At 39.8% G+C, this 24,527-nt stretch overlaps 1 protein-coding gene and 1 pseudogene across 2 annotated transcripts in view; one reads left to right on the forward strand and one right to left on the reverse strand.

Moving 5' to 3' along the window:
- Positions 1-24,527, reverse strand: part of DOCK11 (dedicator of cytokinesis 11) — a 206,918-nt gene that overhangs the window by 19,627 nt on the left and 162,764 nt on the right. For both annotated transcript variants that reach the window (XM_090265104.1, XM_090265103.1), the window contains 2 exons: positions 15,153-15,259; positions 300-422 (listed from right to left, as the gene is read on the reverse strand). In XM_090265104.1, coding sequence (XP_090121230.1) covers positions 300-422; positions 15,153-15,259 — 230 coding nt within the window. The remainder of the gene's footprint in view (positions 1-299; positions 423-15,152; positions 15,260-24,527) is intronic.
- LOC149990886 (non-histone chromosomal protein HMG-14 pseudogene) lies at positions 17,637-17,920 on the forward strand (annotated as a pseudogene).

The following is a 24,527-nucleotide window of genomic DNA, read 5'->3' on the forward strand; positions in this document are numbered from 1 at the left end:
GCCGCAAGGCAGCGGAGGTTTTTTGGAGTCAGAGTTTTCCTTCTCTGATGTGCCCTGACTGCAAGATCGAACCAGCGACACTTAGCTCGCAGGCCGACGCTCAATCCACTGAGCCAAACCAGCCAGGGTGATCAGTAACATAGTAGAGTGATAGTAACATAACTATATTACTATTTTTCCAAGACCAGAGTAAAATACTAAGTTACAGATTTGATAAAGGTTTAATACCCAGGAAATATAAATAACTCACACAATAAAACAACAAATGTGCAATGATAGCAAATGTTTAAACCACCTACCTCAAATTCACGACGTTTCTCATAAATTGGAATGATCAACTTGGAAATCTCAGAAATTACTTCATAACGTTCTGCTTTCCATAAGCCATCCACACACTGTTCTAGCAACTCCAGCAAAACTTCCTGCATTACGAGAAAGATGTAATCAGGAATTAAAAATAGTTTTAGAGTTCTGGGCAAATAAATTTTGAACCATTTCAAGTTAAGAGAGAATAAACAGAATGTACTAATTTAAATGAGATGCACGGAATTATATTTGAATAACTATAGTTTTGAAATCAAATACTTAAAATATTTGAAACTGAAACTGCTCTTAAAAATATGAAATTAATGTTCCCAACAGTAAGTGGCATCCATTTATTTTGCTTATTCATATAATAATGTTAACTATATAGTACTTTCAAATGGTAATACATTGAGAAGGATTATCTTTGAAAGGGAATAAATTCTTCCAAACAAAGGATGTCTTAATGTCTAACAGGGTAAATTTCACTAAGCCTACAAATGTCCATTATTTTTCTTTCACATTGAAATTACATTATATACAAAATATAATAGTCTTAAGCAAATCTGACAACTCCTAAGCTGTTGCAGCAGTGAATAGGTGTTCATTAAAATGATGTGCTTTTGGTAAAGAACGTTCCCTTCCTGACTGTTGATTCTAAAATTAGTGAGAATGATGCAATAATAGCTCAAGATAAGAGATCTCCGACCTTGCCAGAACAGTAACTGCTGCTATAAAACAAACTTTTGTGAACCATCATCTCACGTTCTCAATTACTGATGCTGTCCATTAGTCTTCACAGTTCATCTCCATCTCAAAGGGATGTACTTAAAACCTATAGAACTGATTATTAAAATGGCTTTTCCTACAGGTGTTTTAAACAATTTTGAACTCATCTTCTTTCTAAACTAGCTCTTTCATTTATGTTTCTTGTCTGGACAGTGGCAACACCCTATAAACCCTATAAACTAAGAGCAGCTTTGACTTTACCCTCCTTTATGGGTTGAGGTGTCCTTCAAAAAGTTGAAATCCTGACTTCCCGCCAAGATGGAGGCCTACACTGACACACTCCATCTCCCTCCGCAACTAAGAAGGACTACATCTACCGCAAAACTAGAGACAACCAGAAGTTCCAGAGAATAAATGGAAGTCCAATGTATGAAGTCATAAACAAGTGGTGCTTGTCCGGATGGGTAGGGGGGGTGAAGCCGGGGAGGAGAGGTCAGGCGGCGGTGGCAGCAGCGATAGTGGTGGGACACAGTAAGCACAGACACCGGTATTTAAGGGGAGGAGAGAACTGCCTGGGGACCACCCCTGGCTGCAGACTAAATGTGTCAGTTCGCGACTCCTACGCTGGGGAAGGCAGACACCCCCATTGCCTCGGACTATGCGGCCTGGAGGGCGTGGGGATAGAGGAGACTCCCAGTCCCTCAGCGGAGAGTGAACGGCAGGAGTCCATCTTGGACACCCGCCCCCACACAAAACACCACAGGTGGTGAGAAGTGTCGCCCAGTTGTGATGAGTGCATGGGGCTCCGCCCCCTAGAGCGTAGGAGGTGAGACAGCCTTGCCCAGGAAGGAAAGATAAACAAAAATAGTCAAGATGGCAGGAATCGCAATTGAGATCCCAATCACACAGCTGACCAGAAAGCAAATACGTGAATTAACTGACGAACAAACAGGTAATCTTTCTGAGGCTCAGTTCAGAGCTATAGTCAAAAGGCAGCTTACAGAACTAACAAAAGATCTTGAACAAGACGGGGAAGGAATGAAGGGTAGTCCTGCTGAAATGAACAAAAACACATACAATACAAGTGGTGAGGGAAAGAAAACCAGGGATCAAATCAACAAATCAGAACACAGGGAAGGAACAGTCAACCAGTGCAGAAAGAGGAAACAAAAAGTAAGGAATATGACGAGAGGCTCAGAAACCTCTGGGACAGCTATAAGCGAACATCCAAATTATAGGGTTGCCAGAAGGTGAAGAAGAAGAACTAGACGTTGAAAAATTATGTGAAAAAATAATGAAGCAGAACTTCCCTAACTTGGTGAAGGAAATGGACTTACAGGTCCAGGAAGCACAGAGAGTTCCAGATAAACTGGACCCAGGGAGAACCACACCAAGACACATTATAATCAAAATGTCAGAAATTAAAGATAAAGAGAGACTCTTAAAAGCAACAAGAGAGAAGAGAATTATGTACAAAGGGGTCACAATTAGACTATCAGTTGATTTCCCAAAGGAGACTCTGCAGGCAAGATGGGACTGGCAAGAAGCATTCAAAGTAATGAAAATAAAAAACCTACAGCCATGATTACTCTATCCAGCGAAATTGTCATTCAGTATAGAAGGGCAGACAGTGCTTCCAGGACAAAGTAAAACTGAAGGAGTTCATTAAATCCAAACCACTGTTACATGAAATGTTAAAGGGACTTGTTTAGGAGAAGGAGGATCAAAACTATGAACATTAAAATGAAAATTGTATCACAACAACCAACAACAGAAGCTAGGGAATTGAAACAAAGGCAAACTAAATAGGCAACGAGAATGGAAAAAGAACTATAGGTATGGGGAACATATTGGGGGGAGGTCAGCAGGGAGGGGAAGGGGAAAAGGGAGGGAGATGGTACAGGAATTAAGAAGCATAGTAGGAGGGAATGGAATAGACAGGAAGAGGTTGAGAAGAACTATATGCATAACCAATGGGCATGAACTAAGGAGAGGGGATAACTAGAGGGAGGGGGATCACTGGGTGGAGGGGAGCAGAGGGAAAAGAAATTGGGACAACTGTAACAGCATAATCAATAAAACATTTTTTAAAAAAGTTGAAGTCCTAAACCCCAGTACCTAAGAATGTGACCTTATTTGGAAATACGGTCATTGCAGATATAATTAGTTAAGGTGAAGTCATACTGGAGTAGGGTGGGTTCATAATGCAAAATGACTGGTATCCTTAGAAGAGAGTCAAATAGGAAGAAGGCCATGTGACTAGAGGCAGAGATTGAAGTAATGCAGCTATAAGCCAAACACACACACACACAAAACACACCAGCCACCATCAAAAGCAGGAAAGTGGCAAGAAAGGATTCTACTCAGAGTCTCAGAGTGACATGGCCCTGACAACACCTTGATTTCAGGCTTCTAGACTCTACAACTGAGACACAATACATTTCTGTTGTTTGAAGCCACCCAGTTTGTGTACTTTGATATGGCAGGTCTAGAAAACTAATACTCTCTCTCTCTTTTATTCATCTTCTAATCAGTTCATGACCAAGTTTTAACTGTTTTCCTAAAATTTTTCAAACTGGCCCTTCCTCTCCATCTCTACTCTGATTGCTAAAACTCAAGACCTCATTATTTTTTCTAACTGGTCTTCCTGCCTCCAGCCTTGGCGCTTTCCAATCTATCTTCCACAAATCTGCCATAGTGTTCTGATTAAAATGCAAACCAAACCATGTCCCTCTCCCCTTCTTAAAATTTCATGATGGTTGCCTTTGATTCAGAGAATAAAGGACAAGCTCTTTCATTTGGAATGCAAGGCATGCAATGATCTGGCTAATACTCTTATAATCTCATCATGCTTTATACCTTATGCTCTGACAACAGTAAAACTACTAATAGTTCCCCTGAAGCACCATGATGCTGTCCTAATTTTGTGCCTCTGTTCATGCTGTACTCTCCTGTCCTTTAATCCCTTTCACTTAGTTAATCCCTTTAAAACAGCTTAGGTTCACCTCTTCCAGGATCCTTCTCCTAATCAACACAGAGCGGCAAGACTCTAGACACCTTTTTTTCCTACTGTGTTAATTTGCTGAATATTTATCAACATTCTAAATAGGTTGTTACCCTTCAAAAGTAGGGACAAAATCTTATTTATATTGATTTCTTTAGTCACCTGGATAGTGGCAGTGCACAGATGTTCATTAAACGTTGCTACTTGAACAAATTGTACTAACATCTAATAGGTAAATTAAAATTTCCAAGCAAGAGTAGGAATGAAGAACTTTCAAGGATTAAAATTTTGTTACAAACTAGTGAGGTTTGCATCTGGAATGTAAAGTTTACAATTAGGAAAAAGTTCAATGCAATATATCACATAAACTAAAAGAGAAAAATGACATTTCCAGCTATAGATGCAGGAAGAATATTTGCAAAAACTCAACACCTCTTCATGATATTCAAAAAGAATTCTCAGGAAACTAGGAATAGAAGAGACCTTCCTCAATCTGATAAAGGGCATCTACTAAAAACTTATAGGTTGGACACTCTTCCAAATTTGGGAAAAGGTCAAGAATGACTGCTCTTACGAGCTCTATGCAACATTAGGCTGAAGGTCCTAGACAGTGCAATAAAGGCAAGTAAGACAGAAAAGGCATACAAATTCGCAAACATACAACTATCTTTCTGTGCAGATGATGTGATTATATACTAAAACTAATCAGTGGATTTAGCAAGGTTGTAGATTATAAGATAAAACAACCAAAATTAAATTCTGTATACTAGATTTTTATATACTACCAACAACACATTAAAAAATGAAAAAGTCAAGCACCCCTGGCTGCTGTAACTCCATGGATTGAGCACTGGCCTGTGAACTCAAAAGAGTTTCCAGTTCAATTCCCGGTCAGGGCACATGCCTGAGCAATCAATGTTCCTTTCCTTCTCGTTCTCTCATTCTCCCCTCTCTCTAAAAATAAATGAAATCTTTTAAAATATCCAGCAATACTATTTACAGTAGCACCAAGACATCAATTATCAAAGAATAAATCCAGCAAAAGACATCTATTCTGAAAACTCAAAAAATATTGCTGGGAGAAATTAATGCTGCCTAAGTAAATGTTCATTGACTTAAAGACTCAAAATTGTTAAGCTCACTCTTCTCCATGAAGTGATATATAAATTGAACAAAATCCCTAAAAGACTTCCAGAAGGCTATTCTGAGGAAATAGAAAAGATGAATCTATATTTTATATGGAAATTCGAGGACACAGAATAGCCAAAATGACTGAAAAAATTATGTTGGAGGGCTAAGATTTACAAAGTTACAGTAATCAAGACAGTGTGATATTGGCTATCAAGATGGACAAACAGATTAGTGTTCTAGAACAGTTCAGAAATAGCCCGCATGCATATGAAGAATTGAAATTTGACCAAGGTGCCAAAATAATTTCAGGGGGCAAAAGGGAAGTTTTATTTTTTCCCAAATGTTACGGGCCACATAAATATCTGTCAGAAGAAACATAAACCTGGCTTCTATCTCATTCCATGTTCACTTATTTATATTAGATAGATAATAGACATAAACATAAAACTCAGAAACAAAGTATATTAAGAAAATTTAAGGCATTTTCACAATCTAAACCTGGCTTCTATCTCATTCCATGCTCACATATTTATATTAGATAATAGACATAAACATAAAACTCAGAAACAAAGTATATTAAGAAAATATAAGGCATTTTCACAATCTTTTTGGGGACAAAAATTATTTATTTATTTTTAGAGAGACGAGAAGGGAGGGAGAAAGAGGAGAGAAACATTGAAGTGAGAGAGAAACATATCACACATACCTGACTAGGAATGGAACCCTCAACCCAGGCATGTATGTGCCCTGACCAGGAATAAAACCAGAGACCATTTTGTTGTGTGGAATGATGCCCAACTGAGCCACACTGTTCAGGGCAATACCTTCACAATTTTGAGGAAAGCAAAACATTTTCAGACTAGACACACACACACAGAAAACAAACCATTAAATGGTAAATTGGATTTCATCAAAACCAAAACGTTCTGATCAATGGAAAAAAACCCAATTAAGAAAATGAGTAGAGACTTCCTGCTAAGATGGAGGCCTAGACAGACACACTGCATCTCCTTCCACAACTAAGAAGGGATACAACTACTTCAAAACTAGAAACAACCAGAAGTTCCAGAAAACTGAGCTGCACGGAAGTCCAACAAAGATATAAAGAAGAAATATTCATCCAGACAGGTAGGAGGGGTGGAGAGAACATGGTGTGGTGGCGGCAGCAGCAGCAGCAGTGGCAGTGGCAGGCCAGCAGAAAGAGCAGTCTCACGTTTTAAAAAGTCATGAGGAACACCTAGGGAGCACCCCCAGCACCAGACCAGACTGTGCAGCTCACGGACCCAGAGCCAGGGAAAATTCATTGCTTTTGATTGTGAAAACCAGAGGGGGTTGGGGGGAGGAAGAAACTGCCGGTCTCTCGGCAGAATCCACTTGTTTAAAGGGCCCCCACGGTCCTAAAACGTGTGCAGATCCACCCAGTCTGGGAACAATGGCCAGGGAAGCAGCTAGAGGGGCACCAGTCTGGTGTGGAAGTGGGAGAGGTGCCTGGAAAAGGGGCAAGTGCTGAGTAGGCAGCATTTGTTCTCTCTTGGACGCCTCCCACACACACAGCGTCAAAATGTGGTGAAACAGGTCGCCCTGTACTGACGAATCCCTAAGGATCCGCTCTTTATAACGTAACAGGAGCGACAGCTCTACTAAGACAAAGAGGCAAACAAACACAGGAGCCTGTCAAGATGAGGAGACAGAGAAGTATGGCCCAAAAGAGGGAATGGATCAAGGTTCCAGTGGGAGAACTGAGCGATGAGGAGATAGCCAACCTAACAGACAACGAGTTCAAAACACTGGTGACAATTATGCTCACAGATTTGACAAATATGCTTAAGAATGGCAAACACATAAGGGAAGAAGTGAAGGCTATGCTAAATGAAACGAAGGAAAATCCACACAAAACCAGTGATGAAGAGGAAACTGGGTTTCAAATCAATGATTTGGAACATAAGGAAGAAAAAAACAGTCAACCAGTACACAATGAGGAAACAAGAATTAAAAAAAAATGAGGAGAGGTTTAGGAATCTCTGGGACAACTTTAAATGTGCCAACATACAAACCATAGGGGTGCCAGAAGGAGAAGAGGAAAAGCAAGAAATTGTAAACTTATGTGAGAAAATAATGAAGGAAAACTCTCCAAATTTGGCGAAGGAAATAAGACACACAAGTCCAGGAAGCACAGAGTCCCAAACTAACTAGATCCAAAGAGGACCACACCAAGATGCATCATAATTAAAATGTCAAAGGTGAAAGATAAACAGAGAATCTTAAAAGCAGCAAGAGAAAAGCAGAGTTACCTACAAGGGGGTGCCTATAAGACTATCAGCTGATTTCTCAAAAGAAACTTTGCAGGCAAGAAGGGACTGAAGAAGTATTCAAAGTGATGAAAAGCAAGGACTTACAACCAAGATTACTCTATCCAGCAAAGCTATCATTTAGAATGGAAGGGCAGGTAAAGTGCTTCCCAGACAAGGTAAAGCTAAAGGAGTTTATCATCACCAAGCCCTTATTATATGAAATGTCAAAGGGACTTACTTAAGAAAAAGAAGATCAAAATTATGAACATGAAAATGGCAACAAACTTACAACTATCAGCAACTGAATCTAAAAAAATAAAAACAAAATCCAACTAAGCAAACCAGAATAGGAACAGTATCATAGGTATGAGAATCATTTGGAAGGTTATCAGCTGGGAGGGGGACAGGGGAGAAATGGGGAAATGGTGCAGGGACTAAGAAGCATAATTGGTTGGTACAAAATAGACAGGGGAATGTTAATAATAATATAGGAAAGGGTGAAGCCACAGAACTTATATGCACAACCCATGGACATGGCTACGGGGGTGGGGGGATGGGATTGCTGGAGAGAAGGGGGGGTACTGGGGAGAGGGGGGCAAAGGGGAAAAAGTTGGCTAACAATATAATCAATAAAATACACTTAAAAAAAAGAAAATGAGTAAACAAGTGAAATACTGGTAAATTTATAGAACGTATATCCATATCACCCTGCCCAGGCTCTGTAGCTTCAGCTTCACTGGAGAGGACACTCCAGCGTCATCGTAAGATGTCGATTCAACACGGGAGGAGACAGATACCGTGTCACTCCCGAGTCGGACTGCACAGCCATTCTCGGCGGTGCAGATAGACTCTTAAGAAGCTACACCATCGTCTCTCGAGACGGACGGCTGCCGACGCCGACGCCGCCGACGACGATATCTGACAACGGACTTATACCCATAAAACAGAAAGAACTCCTATACACTTACAAAAAATGAACATTGCAATTTTTTTAAGGGGGCAAAAGACTTGAAAGAATGTTTCACAAAAGATATATGATTAGCCTGGGCCAGGCAGCTCAGCTGGTTAGAGCGTGGCCCAATAAGTCAAGGTTGTGGGTTCGATTCCTAGTCAGGGCACATACAAGAATCAACTAATGATTGCATAAATAAGTGGAAAAACAAACTGAGTTTTCTCTCTTTCTCTCTCCCTTCCTCTCTATATAAAATCAATCAATAAAATATATATATTTTTAAAAGAAACAAAAATATTTGAAAGGCATATGAGTACATAAAAAAGTAGTCAACATCATTAGGGATATACTGTACAAATAAAAAACCTGAGACACCAACTCATGCCTAATATTATAGAACGGCAATAATTTTAAAAGACTAGCAACATCAGATGTTTGTGAGGATGTGCAGCAAGTGAAACTCTCATTCATTGCTGGTAGAGGCACAAAATGGTTCAACCACTTTGAAAAACTCTTTGGTAATTTCTTATAAAGTTAAATGTATAATGTCTCCCGGATCTAGCAATTTCATTCCTAAGTATTTATCCAAGAAAAATGAAAGCATACGTCCACAAGAGGTTATAGGTAAGAATGTTTAAATCAGCCTTATTCATAACAGCCCCAAATTAGAAACAATCCAAAATCTGTTAACAGGAAAATGGATCAAAAATGGTGTATTAACACAATGGAATATTATCGAGTAAGGAAAAAACTAACTTTAGTTATACTCAACAGCAACGATTTATCTCAGAAACATCAGGTTAAGGAAAAGAAGCCAGATACAAAACACAGGTAAAACTTACCAATGGTGATAGATATCACATGGTGGGGCTGGGGATACTGATTGGAAATGGGCACAAGGCTACTTTCTAGGGAAATGGACATATTCTTTTTCTTGTTTCTGGTGGTAAGTTACATGGCTGTATACAATTGTCAAAATACATTAAACTATTCACTTTACATGTGTGCATTTTAAAGGGGACCCACGGTGGAAGAGTAGTTAGAAGTTAAACTTGTCTCCTCCCATGACCACATCAATTAACCTGCCTAACCATCTGAAGACTGATTGAACTTCTGTTAAAAATAAGGATACACAGAAGAAGCCACACTGAGACTTGTGGGAAGGGCGGACACACAAAAAAGGCTGGCCCTGTTCCCATGGATGCAGCTGAGATTCTGGCAGGACATCTCAGCAGTGGGGGTTTCCCCTGAGGAGTGGAGTCTCAACCCCACGTTGGGCTCCCCAGCCCAGAGCACCAGTGCAGTGAAGAGGAGCCCACATAACATCTGGTTGTGAAAATCAGTGGGGAGTCTGTCCACCTTGGTGAGACAGAAGTCTGCTAGAAACCCCAGGTGCTCTCTTAAAGGGACACCACACAAAATCTCACTTGCAGATTCTCACCCTGGGCTCTGGCAGAGTGACAGCGACTTGGAAAATACTGGAGTCACAGAGGGAGAAACTGAGTTGTCTGGCTTCAGAAAGAGGACTGGAGTGACACTGTCAATGTTCTGTGTTGTGTTCCTTCTCCCACACCGCCCATGAAGGTCATTTTTCTGGGGTTAAGCGCTCCTCCCATACAGCATCAGCTTGGGGAGCTGTACTAGTCTCACCCTCAAGACTCCCTGAGGCCTTGCCCTGCCAATCTCACATACAGCTGTTGGCTCTGTGGGCGGTGGCCAACCTCCTTGCAGTCTTTCTTGAAAATGTCTCAAGGGATTCTGGGCAATCTGGGGCAGGGGATGCCAGGAACACACAGGGGGAGAGACGGAGTTATGTAGCTTTAGAGCAGCGGTTCTCAACCTGTGGGTTGTGACTCTTTCACAGGGGTCGCCTAAGACCATCGCGAAACACATATATAATTACATATTGTTTTTGTGATTAATCACTATGCTTTAATTATGTTTAATTTGTAACAATGAAAATACATCCTGCATATCAGATATTTACATTACAATTCATAACAGTAGCAAAATTACAGTTATCAAGTAGCAACAACAATAATTTTATGGTTGGGGGTCACCACAACATGAGGAACTGTATTAAAGGGTCGCAGCATTAGGAAGGTTGAGAACAACTACTTTACAGCAAGGGCTGTCTCCCCATGTGGCTGAAAGACACCACTGTTCATATGCTGAGCCCTCCCTTCCATATGGACAAATTTTGATCTGCATTAGCCTGATGAACTGTATTGGCTACACCCTGATGAATCCCCTGAGACCTTACCCAACTGCAAAGGTCTGCAGGCACCAGATGGGTGGCAAATGGCCTTGAGGTACCTTGAGAATCTGAATATACAGGGTGGGAGAAAAGTACACTTACAGTTCTGAGTATGCAAAACAGTTTATTCTTGTATTATTATTTATTAATTATCCTATTATTTTCCATATGAACAACTGTAAATCTATTTTTGACCCACCTTGTATATTAACCTGGTGACTCCCTGAGAACTTGCCTCATGTAACTTGCGTACCGCCCCCGGCCCGCTGCCACCAAGGCTCCTTCAGTGGCAAGCTTAACAGGTAGCCAGCAGTTGATCTCAGCGTGTCTTAAGCATTTCGCTGACCTGCCCCAGACCTGGAACTGGTGGCAGCCCACCTTGGAGTGTAGTTTGGTCCCTCCCATGTAACCAAGGCCCAGCACAAGCACCTACCAACCACAGATCACTCTATAGCTCCCAACAGGTAGCTCATGGCTGGCCACAGGCAGCATCTGACATCGGCTTGTACCACATTACCTCCTTATAGGCCTCAGAACTAACACCTGGTGGTTGGCTTCAGCCCACAAAAGGCACGACCTAATTAGCTCCACAAGCAGCACATTCAAAGGGAGGTCTCAGCAGGCACAAATTTGCTGGGACAAATTCTAATTTGTGAGGACAGCCTCCAACAGCATCTCATACATAGCATTCAGGGCCAATTCTCACAGCCAGTGAACCTGAGTCAACCCAACCCAAAGACGTGCAAACAGCAATCCTGACTCAACTACAACATGAGGGCTAACATAACTACCAAAGGGACACTCCTGGAGCACCCAGCTCAGGTGACCAGGGAGACTGTGCCACTGAGACCCACAGGACACCTACCATATAAGGCCACCCTACCCAGGCTGCTAGACATAGCAAATCTACCAAACATCCAGAAACAAGTACAGAGAGGCAACCAAAATGGAGAGACCAAGAAACAGGTCCCAAATGAAAGAACAGAAGGAATTTCCCAGAAAAAGAACTAAATAAAATGGAGGTGTGCAATCTGCCAGATAGAGTTCAAAACAATGGTTATAAGGATGCTCAAAGAACTTAGGGGAAGAATGGATGAAATCAGTGAGAACTTCAACAAAGAGGCATCCAAATTGGAAAGCAAGAAGTAAAATTGTCATGTCAGATGACACTACAGAGAGAACCCTAAAGATTCCAACAAAATACTATTAGAACTGATAAATGAACTCAGTAAAGTAGCAGAATACAAAATAAATATTCAGATCAGTTGCATTTTTATAGTCCAATAATGAACTATCAGAAAGGAAAACTAAGAAAACAATCCCATAGACAATTACATAAAAAAAAATACCTAGGAATAAATCTAACCAAGGATGTAATAGACCTGTACTCAGAAAATCACAAGACACTGAAGAAAGAAATTGAAGAACATACAGATAAGGGGAAGCACATACCGTACTCCTGGATAGGAAAAAGTAACGTTGTTAAAATGTCCACACTACCCAAAGCAATCTATAGATTCAGTGCAATTGTTATTAAAATACCAATGCTGTATTTCACAGAACTAGAAAAAATAACTCAAAAATGTATATGCAACCACTGAATAGCCACAGCAATCTTGAAAATGAACAACAAAGATGGAGGTATCATGCCACCTGACATCAAACTATACTACAAGGCCACTGTAATTAAAACAGCCTGATACTGGCATAAGAACATACATATAGCTCAATGGAACAGAATAGAGAGTCCAGAAATAAACCCAGGCCTCTATGGTCAACTAATCTTTGATAAAGGAGGAAGGAACATAAAATGGAGTGAGAAGAGCCTCTTTAACAAATGGTGCTGGGAGAACTGGATAGGGACCTGCAAAAAAATGAAACTAGACCACCAACTTACACCACACACAAGAATAAACTCAAGATGGATCAAAGACTTAAATGTAAGCCGTGACACCATAAAAGTCCTAGAGGAAAACATAGGCAAGAAAATATCAGATATCTCACGTAACAATCTCTTCACGGATACATCTCCTAAAGCAAGAGAAATAAAGGAAAAAATAAATAAATGGGATTACATCAAACTGAAGAGTTTCTGCTCAGCAAAAGAAAACATCAGCAAGATGAAAAGGAAACCAACCATATGGGAAAACATATTTGCCAATGACATCACAGACAGGGGACTGATTTCCAAAATATATAAAGAGCTGATACGACTAAACATCAAGAAAACATTTGTATTTTTCATTTCAACAAAACTTGGAAATCACTGTCAGTTATTTTCCATTGGCCAGGGCACAAGGAAAAAACTTTATTATGTAAACTGAAATATAAAATGGCACACTTCACAGAACATGATTCTATCTGTATACATCAAATAAAAAGTATGTAGAAATCATTACTGTAGAACACAAAAGAATTGTAACAAATGTGTTTACACAGAACTCTGATTATAGTTCTTGACTAATAAGAAACATTACTGCTTTCCTTAAGAGTATAAAAAAACACAGGCTTGAGGACATTTTTATGAATAAGTTGGAGCTGCTTTATGGAAGGCAAGGAAGAAACTTCAGTTAGGCTGATCTGGAATCTTTCTGCTGCCAGCCATAAGAACTTGAGGTCCATGGAAAATCATCTAAGACCCAAAAGTGAATTAATTTACCCAAGGCTTCACAATCAAATAATGAACTGGAATTCAAATTCCAGCATCTTGATTTTCTGTTATGATTGATTCAGCAAACATGTTTTAAGTATCTATTCTTCTAGGTTCTGGGGATAAATGGAAATGTAAATGTGAAGTCAGTCAGTGACAAAACCTGACATTTGTGCAGCACTCAATGACTTATAAAGAGCCTTTACATCTATTGTGAAGTGACCAGGATAGTATTACTGTGTTTATTTTACTGATGACAGACCCATACAGAAATATTAGTTAAAGCTTTAAGGACTACCATATTAGCTAAATAAACCAGAGCTAACTTGAGATTTGCTTGTATTTTCATAAAGTATTTGTAAAGTGTGTCTCTATCACTTTAACCTGACTGCTTCTTGTGTTTCTTAATACAACTTTAAAAAGTGTATTTCTATGGGACTACAATCCCTTAAATCTCTCTTCTTCTGATATTTGTTTTTCTTTTTTATGTTCCCATTCTTCAATTGTGAACTTCTCTATGGTCCAATCCTTGGTCCTCTGGTCTTCATTTGCTGTATTATCTCCCATCTTCACTTTACTTTGACTCTCACACAGATACGACTTTTAGATGCGAATCTCTAACCCTAATCTCCCTGCTTAGTTCCAGTTCTGAATTTGTCATGGCACAATGTTTATTTCCATTTTGGTAACCTTTTACTTCAAATTCAACACATATCAAAAACTGAATTCATCATCTTTCCTGTAAAATCATCCATGTCATTTTTCTCTAATATCCAAACCTGAAACCCCAGAGATACTTTTGACTCGTCCACTCCCACAGGCAGCAAGTTTTCCTCTCTTCTTCACAGTGTGACCTAAATGGGGTTTAGGTCACAACTGCCTCACATCTGGACCCTTAGAGTAGCCCCCTCACTAGCCTCTGTCTCCAACCTCTATCCATCTACCTCCAATACATCTCCCACATTAGTACCAAATGAACCTTTTCTCTTCCTTGTTATCACCTCATCATTATTCTGCTCAAACACCTCTGATAGCAATTCAACATTCTAATGGAATAAAGCCCAAACATTCAGTTTCTCAAAATCAGACTTCAGTTACTACTCTTCTCTGGTTTAGTCAAAAGGATCTACTTACCTGTACCCCAAACATGCCTTATATTTTCCTATCTCTTAACTTTTGTCCCTTCAATTCTCCTGTTTTAACACCTTCAGGATGATCTCATTCTTCAAATCCCTCTCTAACCTAGCACCTCCTCTGTTCTACCTCAGCTCTAAGGCACATCTTTCACCTCTGACTTTGCATGGAATATATTGTTTATATCATTCAAATGGCATTTTCTTGCTTATTTCCATGTGATGATGGTGTCTTATCTCGCAGGCACATGTTAGAGGTCAGAGATCAGCCATATCTGATTATTTGACAGCTCTTATTTCATCAAGTCCAGAGCCTTGCTCGTAAGTCCGTGCTTAGTAAATATCTGTTGACTGTGAGACATACGGAGTTTGCTATCCCTATGACGTTTAGAGTAGAAACTTGCCATTTCAAAAATACTTTTACGCATATTCTGCTTAGCTGCTACCTTAACTATATTTTTAGTGGAGATTTCTCCAAAGTATGTTGGCCTTGATCTGGTTACTGTGATGGTGACTTGAGGATGATAAATGTTGCATTTCTAAAACCAGAGAATAGGAAGAGTTCCAGAGACAGGGCTCCACATTCCTAACAGGGAGATCTTTGCCCCATGTAGTCTTAATGCTTACATTTCATCAACCCTTAGTCACCTTCCAAATTAAGTTAAACTTCTATAACTAGTAATGCAGGCCCTGGAATCTTACTTCACTATAATGGACATCCATCATTCCAGCATCTTCTTTCATTGCTCCTTCTTCATCTATATTGGGAGTAATTTTCTTGAAAGCTGAACATCCATTAGGAAATAATTCTGTGTGAATAAAAAAAGCTAAGTTAATTTACATAAAAAAGTCTTGTAAGTAACAGAGAGCTTTACAGGGATTGATTACCCTTAAAAATAAAGACTTTTTTTTGTGTGTGAGGATCAAAGCCATAAGTGCAATTTTCAGTCACAAAACTTTTTTTACAAATTATTTCTACCTACCACACATCCTACCAGTCACTTTTCCAGAAAAGTGAACTCAACTTATTTATAAATAATTGATTCTCTGATTATGTAACATCTTCAATGGCTAGTACATTAAATGTTTCCCTAGTTTGATCGAAAAATTGTTATAAATGCTTTGATCTTGTGTTCAATTACGGTCTCTCACCTAAACACAGAGGGCATGTACTTTTCAGGTAAACACTGAATGAGTTTTTGTAACCATTTCTAGCTTCTGATTTTACTGAAAAATTAGGGAAAAGAGTAGGTTGTTGGGGAAGACCTAACCTAGGACTTGTAAGACAGGCCAAAAAATAAAACAGATGGCAAGTATGAAGCATCCTTGGAGACAGGGCATTGAAGAACCAGAGCTTTTGGAATTAGACCCAGTTCTGTCACTAATTGTGTGACTTTTAGGCCTATTTCTCTCTCTAGAACTGTAAAAGTTCTCATTATTCTAAAACTGAGATAATAACAGCCTTATGAGAATTAAATGAAATGTAAAGGGTTAGGAAAGAACCTAGCATATAAAAAGTATTCAATAAATTATGATTGCTGAGAAACGCTACCAATAAATAAACTAGCTTTCCCAAGATAGAATAATTGCCGCCAGCTGGCAGAATAAGTGACTGCAGCTGGACCCCTGAGAGGTAGGAAGTGAGCTCAAGCTGAGAACAGCTGCTACAGGATTGTGGACCAAATTGCTACTGTAAGAGTAGATATAGAAGACTACATGATTGCCTTACCGATTCTAGACAGAGGAACATGTCCAACCACTCCTGTTGTGACTATCTTTACCCTTATCTAAGTGGGCTGTAATTTTAGAGTTAAGGAAGACTCAGCCTCCTTATAACAGTATTTGCTAGTCTGAAAAGTGGCTGGTCACAAAGGGAACTAATTTCTATAATGGCCCTAATAGTGATGCTTAGAGAAATAATGACCTACTCACAACTAAAATATCTGGCAAACTTTCCGGGGTGAGAGGATGGAGAAGGAAAAAGGGAGATTTAAGAAAGCCAAACCACACATTAAGGAGATTTCTCAGAATTTTGGTGGGAAAGGGTCATGTAACAAACAGGGTTTGGATTTTGCCAACTCCTCTCTTCTAAAAATGTAAGCTAACTAGACATACATACATCTGATAAGATGCATGGGTTATCAAGTAAGCACCACGCAGTTATGAGAGAGATAAAATTCTAGTGAGGGAAGATGAAGTTATTTTATTTTTTAATTTTTATTTATTTATTTATTTAGAAACAGAGAAAAGGAGACAGAGAGAAGGCAGGAAGAAGGAAGGGAGGGAGGGAGAAGGAGAGGAGAGGGAGAGGGAGGTGGGGGGGAGAGGGGGGAGGGGGAGAGAGAGAGAGAGAGAGAGAGAGAAATTTTTGTTGTTCCACTTATTTATGCATTCATAGGTTGAGTCTTGTATGTGCCCTGACTGGGGATTGAACTTGCAACCTTGATATATTGGGACAACACTTAAACCAACTGAGTTACCTGGCCAGGGCCAAGATGGAGTTAATTTAAAGTACTTTGTCAAGAATGAAGAAACACATAGGGAGTGGTCAGTGGATTACTGTTAAGGCAGAAGGAGAGGCAGATTTATTGCACTTTAGAACTGCTTTTGTTCAAGGATATTAGGCAATAAAAAACACTGATGATACACTGATGATAGAGCACGACACACTTCTTTGGAGAGCATGACATACTTCATTTCTGAAGATAAGTGTGACTAACATGGTCTGTTATAGAATTCCATTCATAGTACTGGACCATGATTAAGTTAAACATGCACCAGAACATGAATCAATTCATCATTGCATCCTTTGACAGTCTTCCCACGAAACACACACACACACAAACACAAAACAAACACAAAAAAACCCAGTGCAACATCTGTGCTCGGTGACACAGCTGATTTCATTCAGGATAATTCTCTTCATCTTATGGACCAGTAGCAAACAGTTCTCAGACTGGCAGCTGGGCCACAGGTCACTGAGCAGTAGTGCATTAGAACTTTTTGAAATTTAAGAGAAACTCTTCTATGATCACCTCTACAAAATTAAGAACAAGCGGTAAAGAAGAGAGCCCCCAAACCTGAGTGAAACCACTCGCCTGAGACAGTTGTGTGGTGGGAGAAGCGGCAGTGCCAGGCAGCCCAGGTTTGTGAGGGCTCCCAGCACGCACTGCCCACCTCAGAGCCATGATACCCAAGGGGAGGGTCAGCTCCGCCAAGAAGGCAGTGCAGGTGCCAAACAGGAGATTGGCACCTTGCCAGCTAAAACTGCTCCTGCAAACGTGCAAATAAAGCCTAAGGTGGGGGCGGAAAAGGATAAGTCTGCACTCAAAAAAGTGCAAACAAGAAGGAAAGGGGGAGAAAAGGAAAAACAGGCTGAAGTGGCTAACTAGGAACCTAGAGATCCGCAGAAAACAGATATAACTAAAAGCAAGGAGAGTCCAGCCTCAGATGAAGCAGGAGAGAAATAAGCCAACCATGATGAACATCAAATACCATGTCTTATCAATGATCCCTGTCTTCATTCTTGTACAATCCAGAGGCATATTTTTATAAACTATTTTGTAAACACGAAGTTTGTAGCAGCTCTAAAAAATTTTTTAAGACGAAGGGAGCCCTGGATGGTGTGGCTCAGTGGATTGAGCATTGGCCTGTGAACCAAAGGGTTGCTGGTTTGATTCCCAGTATGGCACATGCGTGGGTTGTGGGCCAGGTCCCCGGCTGGAGACGGGCAAGAGGCAACCACACATCGATGTTTCTCTCCCTCACCTTCTCCCTCCCTTCCCCTCTCTAAAAATAACTAAAATTTTCTAAAAAAGAAGAGAACTCCACCTCATCCCATTTTCTAAAGTGTAAATTTAGTTTCTTTTTAAGAGATGAAATCGGAGAACACCATGAGGCTTTGAGAAGAGAGAAATCCATGTGGCTTTGAAAGGAAAGGGAGAACTCCATGCAGTTTACAAGAAGGCTGGAAACTCCACGCGATTCTGCATTAAGAGCTGGAGGGCATCACAACACAGATCTCGGTTCTCTCTTACATATCTGAAATGAAAGAGGACTGGCCCATCAAGAAGACAAAGCTCCTGCCCAGGATCAGATCTCTCCTTCATTTCAAGCATGGATTTATCCCACAGGAAGATGCAGATTTAAGCTGCAGCCTTTGAGCAAACCTGCCTTGAGATACACACCACACAGAGACAGCAGCACAAATAGCCTCTATCCAGGGAAGATCTAAGTTTTGTGGGCACTGAACGTATACACTAACTGCGGGACCTTCTTTAAGAAAAAGAATATACACTTCCAGCCAAGATGGAGGCTTAGACGGACACGCTCGGTCTCCCTCTACAACTAGAAAGGAATACAACTACCTCAAAACAAAAGATAACTAGAAATTCCAGAAAATAAAACTACACGGAAGCCCAATGTACGAAGTTCTAAACCAGCAGCGCTCCTCGGACAGGTAGGAAGAGCGGAAGTGGGCAGTGCAGTTTGCGGTAGCACCAGGGACAGCGGCAGGGAGAGCAATCCCGGCTGCAGTCAAGCCCCAGCAGCTTGCGACCCCAACGCTGGGAAAAGCAGCCACCACATCGCCTTGAACAGTGAGGCCCAGAGGGCGGGAGAACGGATCCCAGTTTCCCACCAGAGAATAAGGGCAGGAATCCATCTTGGACCCCCGCCCCCACACAAAGCGCCACAGCACCACGAAATAGGTTGCGGATCACCACTGGTCACTGGGTAGTGACAACAAAGTGCCACAGTGCAGTGAAAAAGGTTGCAGATCGCCGGGTTGTGACGAGTACACAGGCTCCGCCCCCTGTAGCCTGTCCCAGAAGCAAAGCAAAACACAAATCTGTCAAAACGAGGCAGACAACTATAGAAATCCCGGTGACGCAGCTCACCAGGCAACAGATGAAGAATCTGACAGATGAACAAATAAGAAACCTGTCAGAGGCTCATTTCAGAGCTATAGTTATAAGGTGGCTTACAGAATTAACAAAAGATTTGCAACAAGACGAGAAAGGACTGAAAGCCACTCATACTGAAAAGAACAAAAACGCATATGAGAAAAGTGGTGAGGAAATAAAATCCAGAGATCAAGTCAACAAACCAGAACACAGAGAAGGAACAGTCAACCAGTGCAGAAAGAAGAAACAGAAAGCAAGGAAAGTGAGAAGAGGATCAGAAACCTCTGGGACAGCTATAAGAGATGGAACATACAAATTATAGGATTGCCAGAGGGTGAAGAAGAAGAACTAGAAATTGAAAAATTAAGTGAAAATATAATAAAGCAAAACTTCCCAAACTTGGGGAAGGAAATAGACTTACAGGTCCAGGAAGCACAGAGAGTTCCAGAAAAACTGGACCCAGGGAGAACCACTCCAAGACACATTATAATCAACTGTCAAAAAATTAAAGATAAAGAGAGAATCTTAAAAGCAGCAAGAAAGAAAAGAATCATGTACAAAGGGGTCCCAATTAGACTGTCAGTTGATTCCTCAAAGGAGATCCTGCAGGCAAGACAGGACTGGCAAGAAATATTCAAAGTAATGAAAATCCAAAACCCACAACCACGAATACTCTATCCAGCGAAATTGTCATTCAGAATAGAAGGGCAGAGAAAGTGTCTCCAGGACAAAATAAAACTGAAAGAGTTCATTAGATCCAAACCACTATTATATGAGATGTTAAAGGGACTGGTTTAGAAAAAGGAGGATCAAAACTATGAACATTAAAATGAAAACTGTATCACAAGAACCAACAACAGAAGCTAGGGAATTGAAACAAAGGCAAACTAAATAGGCAATGAGAGTGGAAAAAGAACCATAGGTATGGGGAACATATTGGGGGGAGGTCAGCATGGAGGGGGAAAGGGGTAAGGGAGGGAGATGATATAGGAATTAAGGATCATGGTAGGAGGGAATGGAATAGACAGGAAGAGGTTCAGAAGAACTATATGCACAACCAATGGACATGTACTAAAAGGGGGGGAAACTGGAGGGAGGGGGGCCACCGGGTGGAGGGGAGCAGAGGGAAGGGAAATTGGGACAACTTTAACAGTATAATCAATAAAACATATTTAAAAAAAGGAGGTGAAATCATTTGCTGTTTATTTTTTGGTACAACCAAAAATAGTGGGATATTGAATATGGGAGGCAGGCTTTGATTGTTTTGGTGTCAGCTTAACATTTCATAAATGGGGATAGTTTTTATATCTTATAATACAAAACATACTAAATGGAAAATTATCATATTATTATTATTATTATTATGTGTTGAACATTTTAAATTACTCCTGTTCTCATGGCTCTCCTAGTCAGAACTTTGTGCATACTAACATCTTTGGGGTGGTAGTCCAGTATTTCTAGTAATTTTGTTAATATGCTGTGAAAGATTGAAAATTTCATTATGGAATGTATATGATATTAAATTGTGAATTTTGGGGATTTTGATGTAACAGAGTATCAACATTTTAGTATATTGGTACTTGATACTCGATTAAGATAAATTAATTAGCCTCCAAATTTTAAGCTGGAAAGTCATTGGAATAACTAGAATAAAATCACAACAACATGACTTTTTGGGCTTTTGATACATACGTTAAGAATTGTGTACAGCCCTGGCTGGTGTGGCTCAGTGGATTGAGAGCCGACCTGCAAACTGAAAGGTCACCAGTTCAGTTCCCAGTCAGGGCACATGCCTGGATTGCAGGCCAGGTCCCAAGTTGGGGATGTGTGAGAGGCAACCAATTGATGTTTCTCTCGTACACTGATATTTCTCTCCCTTTCTCCATCCCTTTCCCTCTCTCTAAAAACAAATAAAAGTAAAATCTTTATAAAAAATAATTGTGTACAAACTGAAATGTCTGTGTACTTATCCTCAAAACAACTGATATAATCTCAATTAGGGAAGAAAAAAATCTTGAGTGAAAACATAAAGAATACAGTCTTTACAAGGAAAGGGGTCAATCCCTGAAAGCCTCAGGCTACTAGGTCCATGACTGGGGGAAAAATTCCTGTGTGCTCTGGGGTTATTTTAGATGATTTCCAAATCTATTTTGCATCATTTCTTTCTTTAATGATATATAGAATGGTGTGGTTTAGGGGAAGCAAAATACCCGAGATCAGGCGAGGCTAAAGTATCGTGGGAGAGAGCCTTGTAGGAGGGTAATCATGTTTCTTCTCAGAAATGGGTCAACACCTGCCGTTAGAGGTTGTGTCTGCATCATTTGGTATAAAGAGTTCTAGTGTGGATTTTCAGCTCCAGAGTCCACTATTTTAGTTTAAGTGTGTTATCGTGGTTCCTACACCCAAGGACATCTCTCTACCTAGAAGAGACTACATCTCCTTGTTTGCTTAAATTATCAAAACCCACCAAACTATCCAATGATATGGGAACCCTTTTGTTTGTTAAGAGTCTTGAAAATATTTGGGGAAAATTCTGATTCCCTTTAGTCCTGGAAAGAATTTCAGATGAAACAAGTTACTGAATCTAGAAGTGGTCAGTGTATATATCCCAAGAGAAGGAGGCATGTGTTTGAAAGATCTCATGTAGCATTATACAAGGTGATCTTGGAGAGTCTATCAGCCTTTTGGGTATGCAACCTGGATGCCTGTCCTTGCCCTTCCTAGATAGTTGCAGCTTCTGTATTCCTGACTGCTATTCTAGGGAAAGCACGATGCAAACTGTCCAAATAGAGATCACTACCTTGAGCACATATTTTCCCATTAAAAAAGCGGGGAGGAGTTTGGAGGATGGGGAAGCTGTCCAACCTTGATAAAATAAGACCGCTAGTCAGAAGAAGAGTAAGAGATGAGAGTCCTGAGCAGAGAGCAAAAGGAAAAGAGTGGTGACCGGGAAGGCATTGGTGACTAAAGTTTCATAGAACTTAAGCTATCAGCTTCTGAGTGCTTGGGAAAGGGATCAACAGTACGTTATAAGGAATGAAAATAATGGACTCTCTGGGAAAGAAATTTTCTTTTTCAGTGTTCATGGAGGAGCCCTACAGGTCTGAAGCTTTGCTGAACCTTGGGTGCTATGTGGTGGTGGGAGAATGCAGAAACTTGACTCTTGCCTTCCCTGGGGAAAAGTTTTGCCCTCTCTCAGGACAACTTACATCAAGCCTAGATTCTAGAGAATGAAACCTAGGAACATTCTTAGATTCTCAGACAAAAGAGAAATAAAAAAAAATTTAGACTGGCCCTAGCCGGAAAGCTCAGTTGGTTAGAGTGTTGTCCCATTACGCCAAGGTTGAGAGGTTCGATCCCAAGTCAGGGCACATACAAGAATCAACCAATGAGTGCATAAAAAGTGGAACAACTAACACACACATTCTCTCTCCCTCTCTTTTTCTCTAAAATCAATTTTAAAAAAACTTAAAAAATTGATCCCTTTAAATCATTTTTTAATTGTTGTTCTATTACAGCCGTCCCAATTTTTCCCCTTTTGCCCTCAACAAAATACCAGTAATCAGGATTCAGAAATACATTAAAAAGGTCATACACCATGATCAAGTGAGATTCATCCCAGGGATGCAAGGATGGTATAATATTTGCAAATCAATAAACGTAATACACCACATAAACAAAATGAAGGACAAAAATCACATGATCATGTCAAAAGATCTATTTTTTACTTTGTATTTTGTGGGGTAGGAATAACTAACATCCTGTATCACCACTTCAAGGTAACTTTGGTAAAAGAAAGAGAATGTAAGGTCTCTCTGGTAGAAAGAACAAGAGCTGTCTGTCTGTCTGAATGAAGTATGAATCTGGAGGTGGGGCAGGGAGAACTGTACACCTCCCTTCCCTTTCCCTTTCAGTTCAGTGTCTGAAACATGAGCAAAAGGATCTGTGGTCAACCCTGGAGCCAAGGGCCCAAGCCCTTGCTTGTTTAGGCACCACCCAGTAAGACAAACTTTCTTTCTCTTATAAAGTCTACACAGGAGAACATGTCACCAATGTGTCAGATGGTCAGTATTTCATTTCATTATGACTTCAGCAATGCTGCATAAAATGAATGACTTCAAGAGAAATGGCATAAGACTTAAGAAAACACAACATTTTTGGCAATTGAAATGCCAAAGATTTATAATATTGCTATCTCTCCTTCCTTTCTGTATTCATTATCATAGGACACTTAATGATAGAAAACAAAGGATTCCAGAATTGCTCAATCACTTTTGTTAAATAAATTTGTCTTAAAAGTGTAAATAAAACTTTCTCTTCAGATTTGCACTCAAATGTACTTTTATTTACTCTGGGAATAGCCAGGTCTTATCTAGATCATGGAGTTCTCAGACTGGACAAGTTTTTAACTTGTCTTAATCTAGTAGCCTACTTTTGCATAACTATCATAGCTTGATCAGATAATTAACAAAAGGTGTTTTGGAACATTTGAATGATTGAATAGAATGGGGGGGGGAAGCCTGAGGATTTTCTTACTGCCACCATTTAGAATAAGGTTTTCTACTTCAAGCAAGTAGAATTTTCCAGCTTTAAAAATAGATGGCACCTATAAACAAATATGCAAACTTCTCTTAAACTTAACGTTATTTTTGTTTGAAATGCAAAATATAATTTTTTCCTACTCACACAAGGGTTCTTTGATTTCTATGAATTATAAATTCTAAAAAACTGTGAAGGTATTATGAAATAAAAATTTAAATGATTAGTTCAAAAATCACAGCAACACATATATTCTATATTAGTTGCCTTTTCGTCTAATTCTAGTTAGAGTTCTAAAGCTTAAGGATAATAGAGATAAAAAATGTTTTATTTTTGCTTGGTTTTAAGGTTTTCGAATTTGTGAAAAATAATTCTAGGAAATATTTTAATATATTTAACTATTTCAATATCTAAAGAGTATAGTTTTATATTTGGTGGACATAAAACTTTTATTTTAAATGTCTACTAATTTAAAAGATGAGATAATATCAACCCAATTTCTCTGAAAGATACACCTAAGTTTTATTTAGTACTGTGTTGAGGGTTCTCATATCTGTTAGTTTATTTGGAACCGCAGGTGTTCAATTTCAATATTTACTTTTACTGTAATTTCACAGGCAGACCAGTAATGTAG

The sequence above is a fragment of the Furipterus horrens genome, unplaced genomic scaffold (genome assembly GCF_987537825.1).
Source record: "Furipterus horrens unplaced genomic scaffold, mFurHor1.1.pri manual_scaffold_17, whole genome shotgun sequence".
In the NCBI taxonomy this organism is placed as follows: Eukaryota; Metazoa; Chordata; class Mammalia; order Chiroptera; family Furipteridae; genus Furipterus; species Furipterus horrens.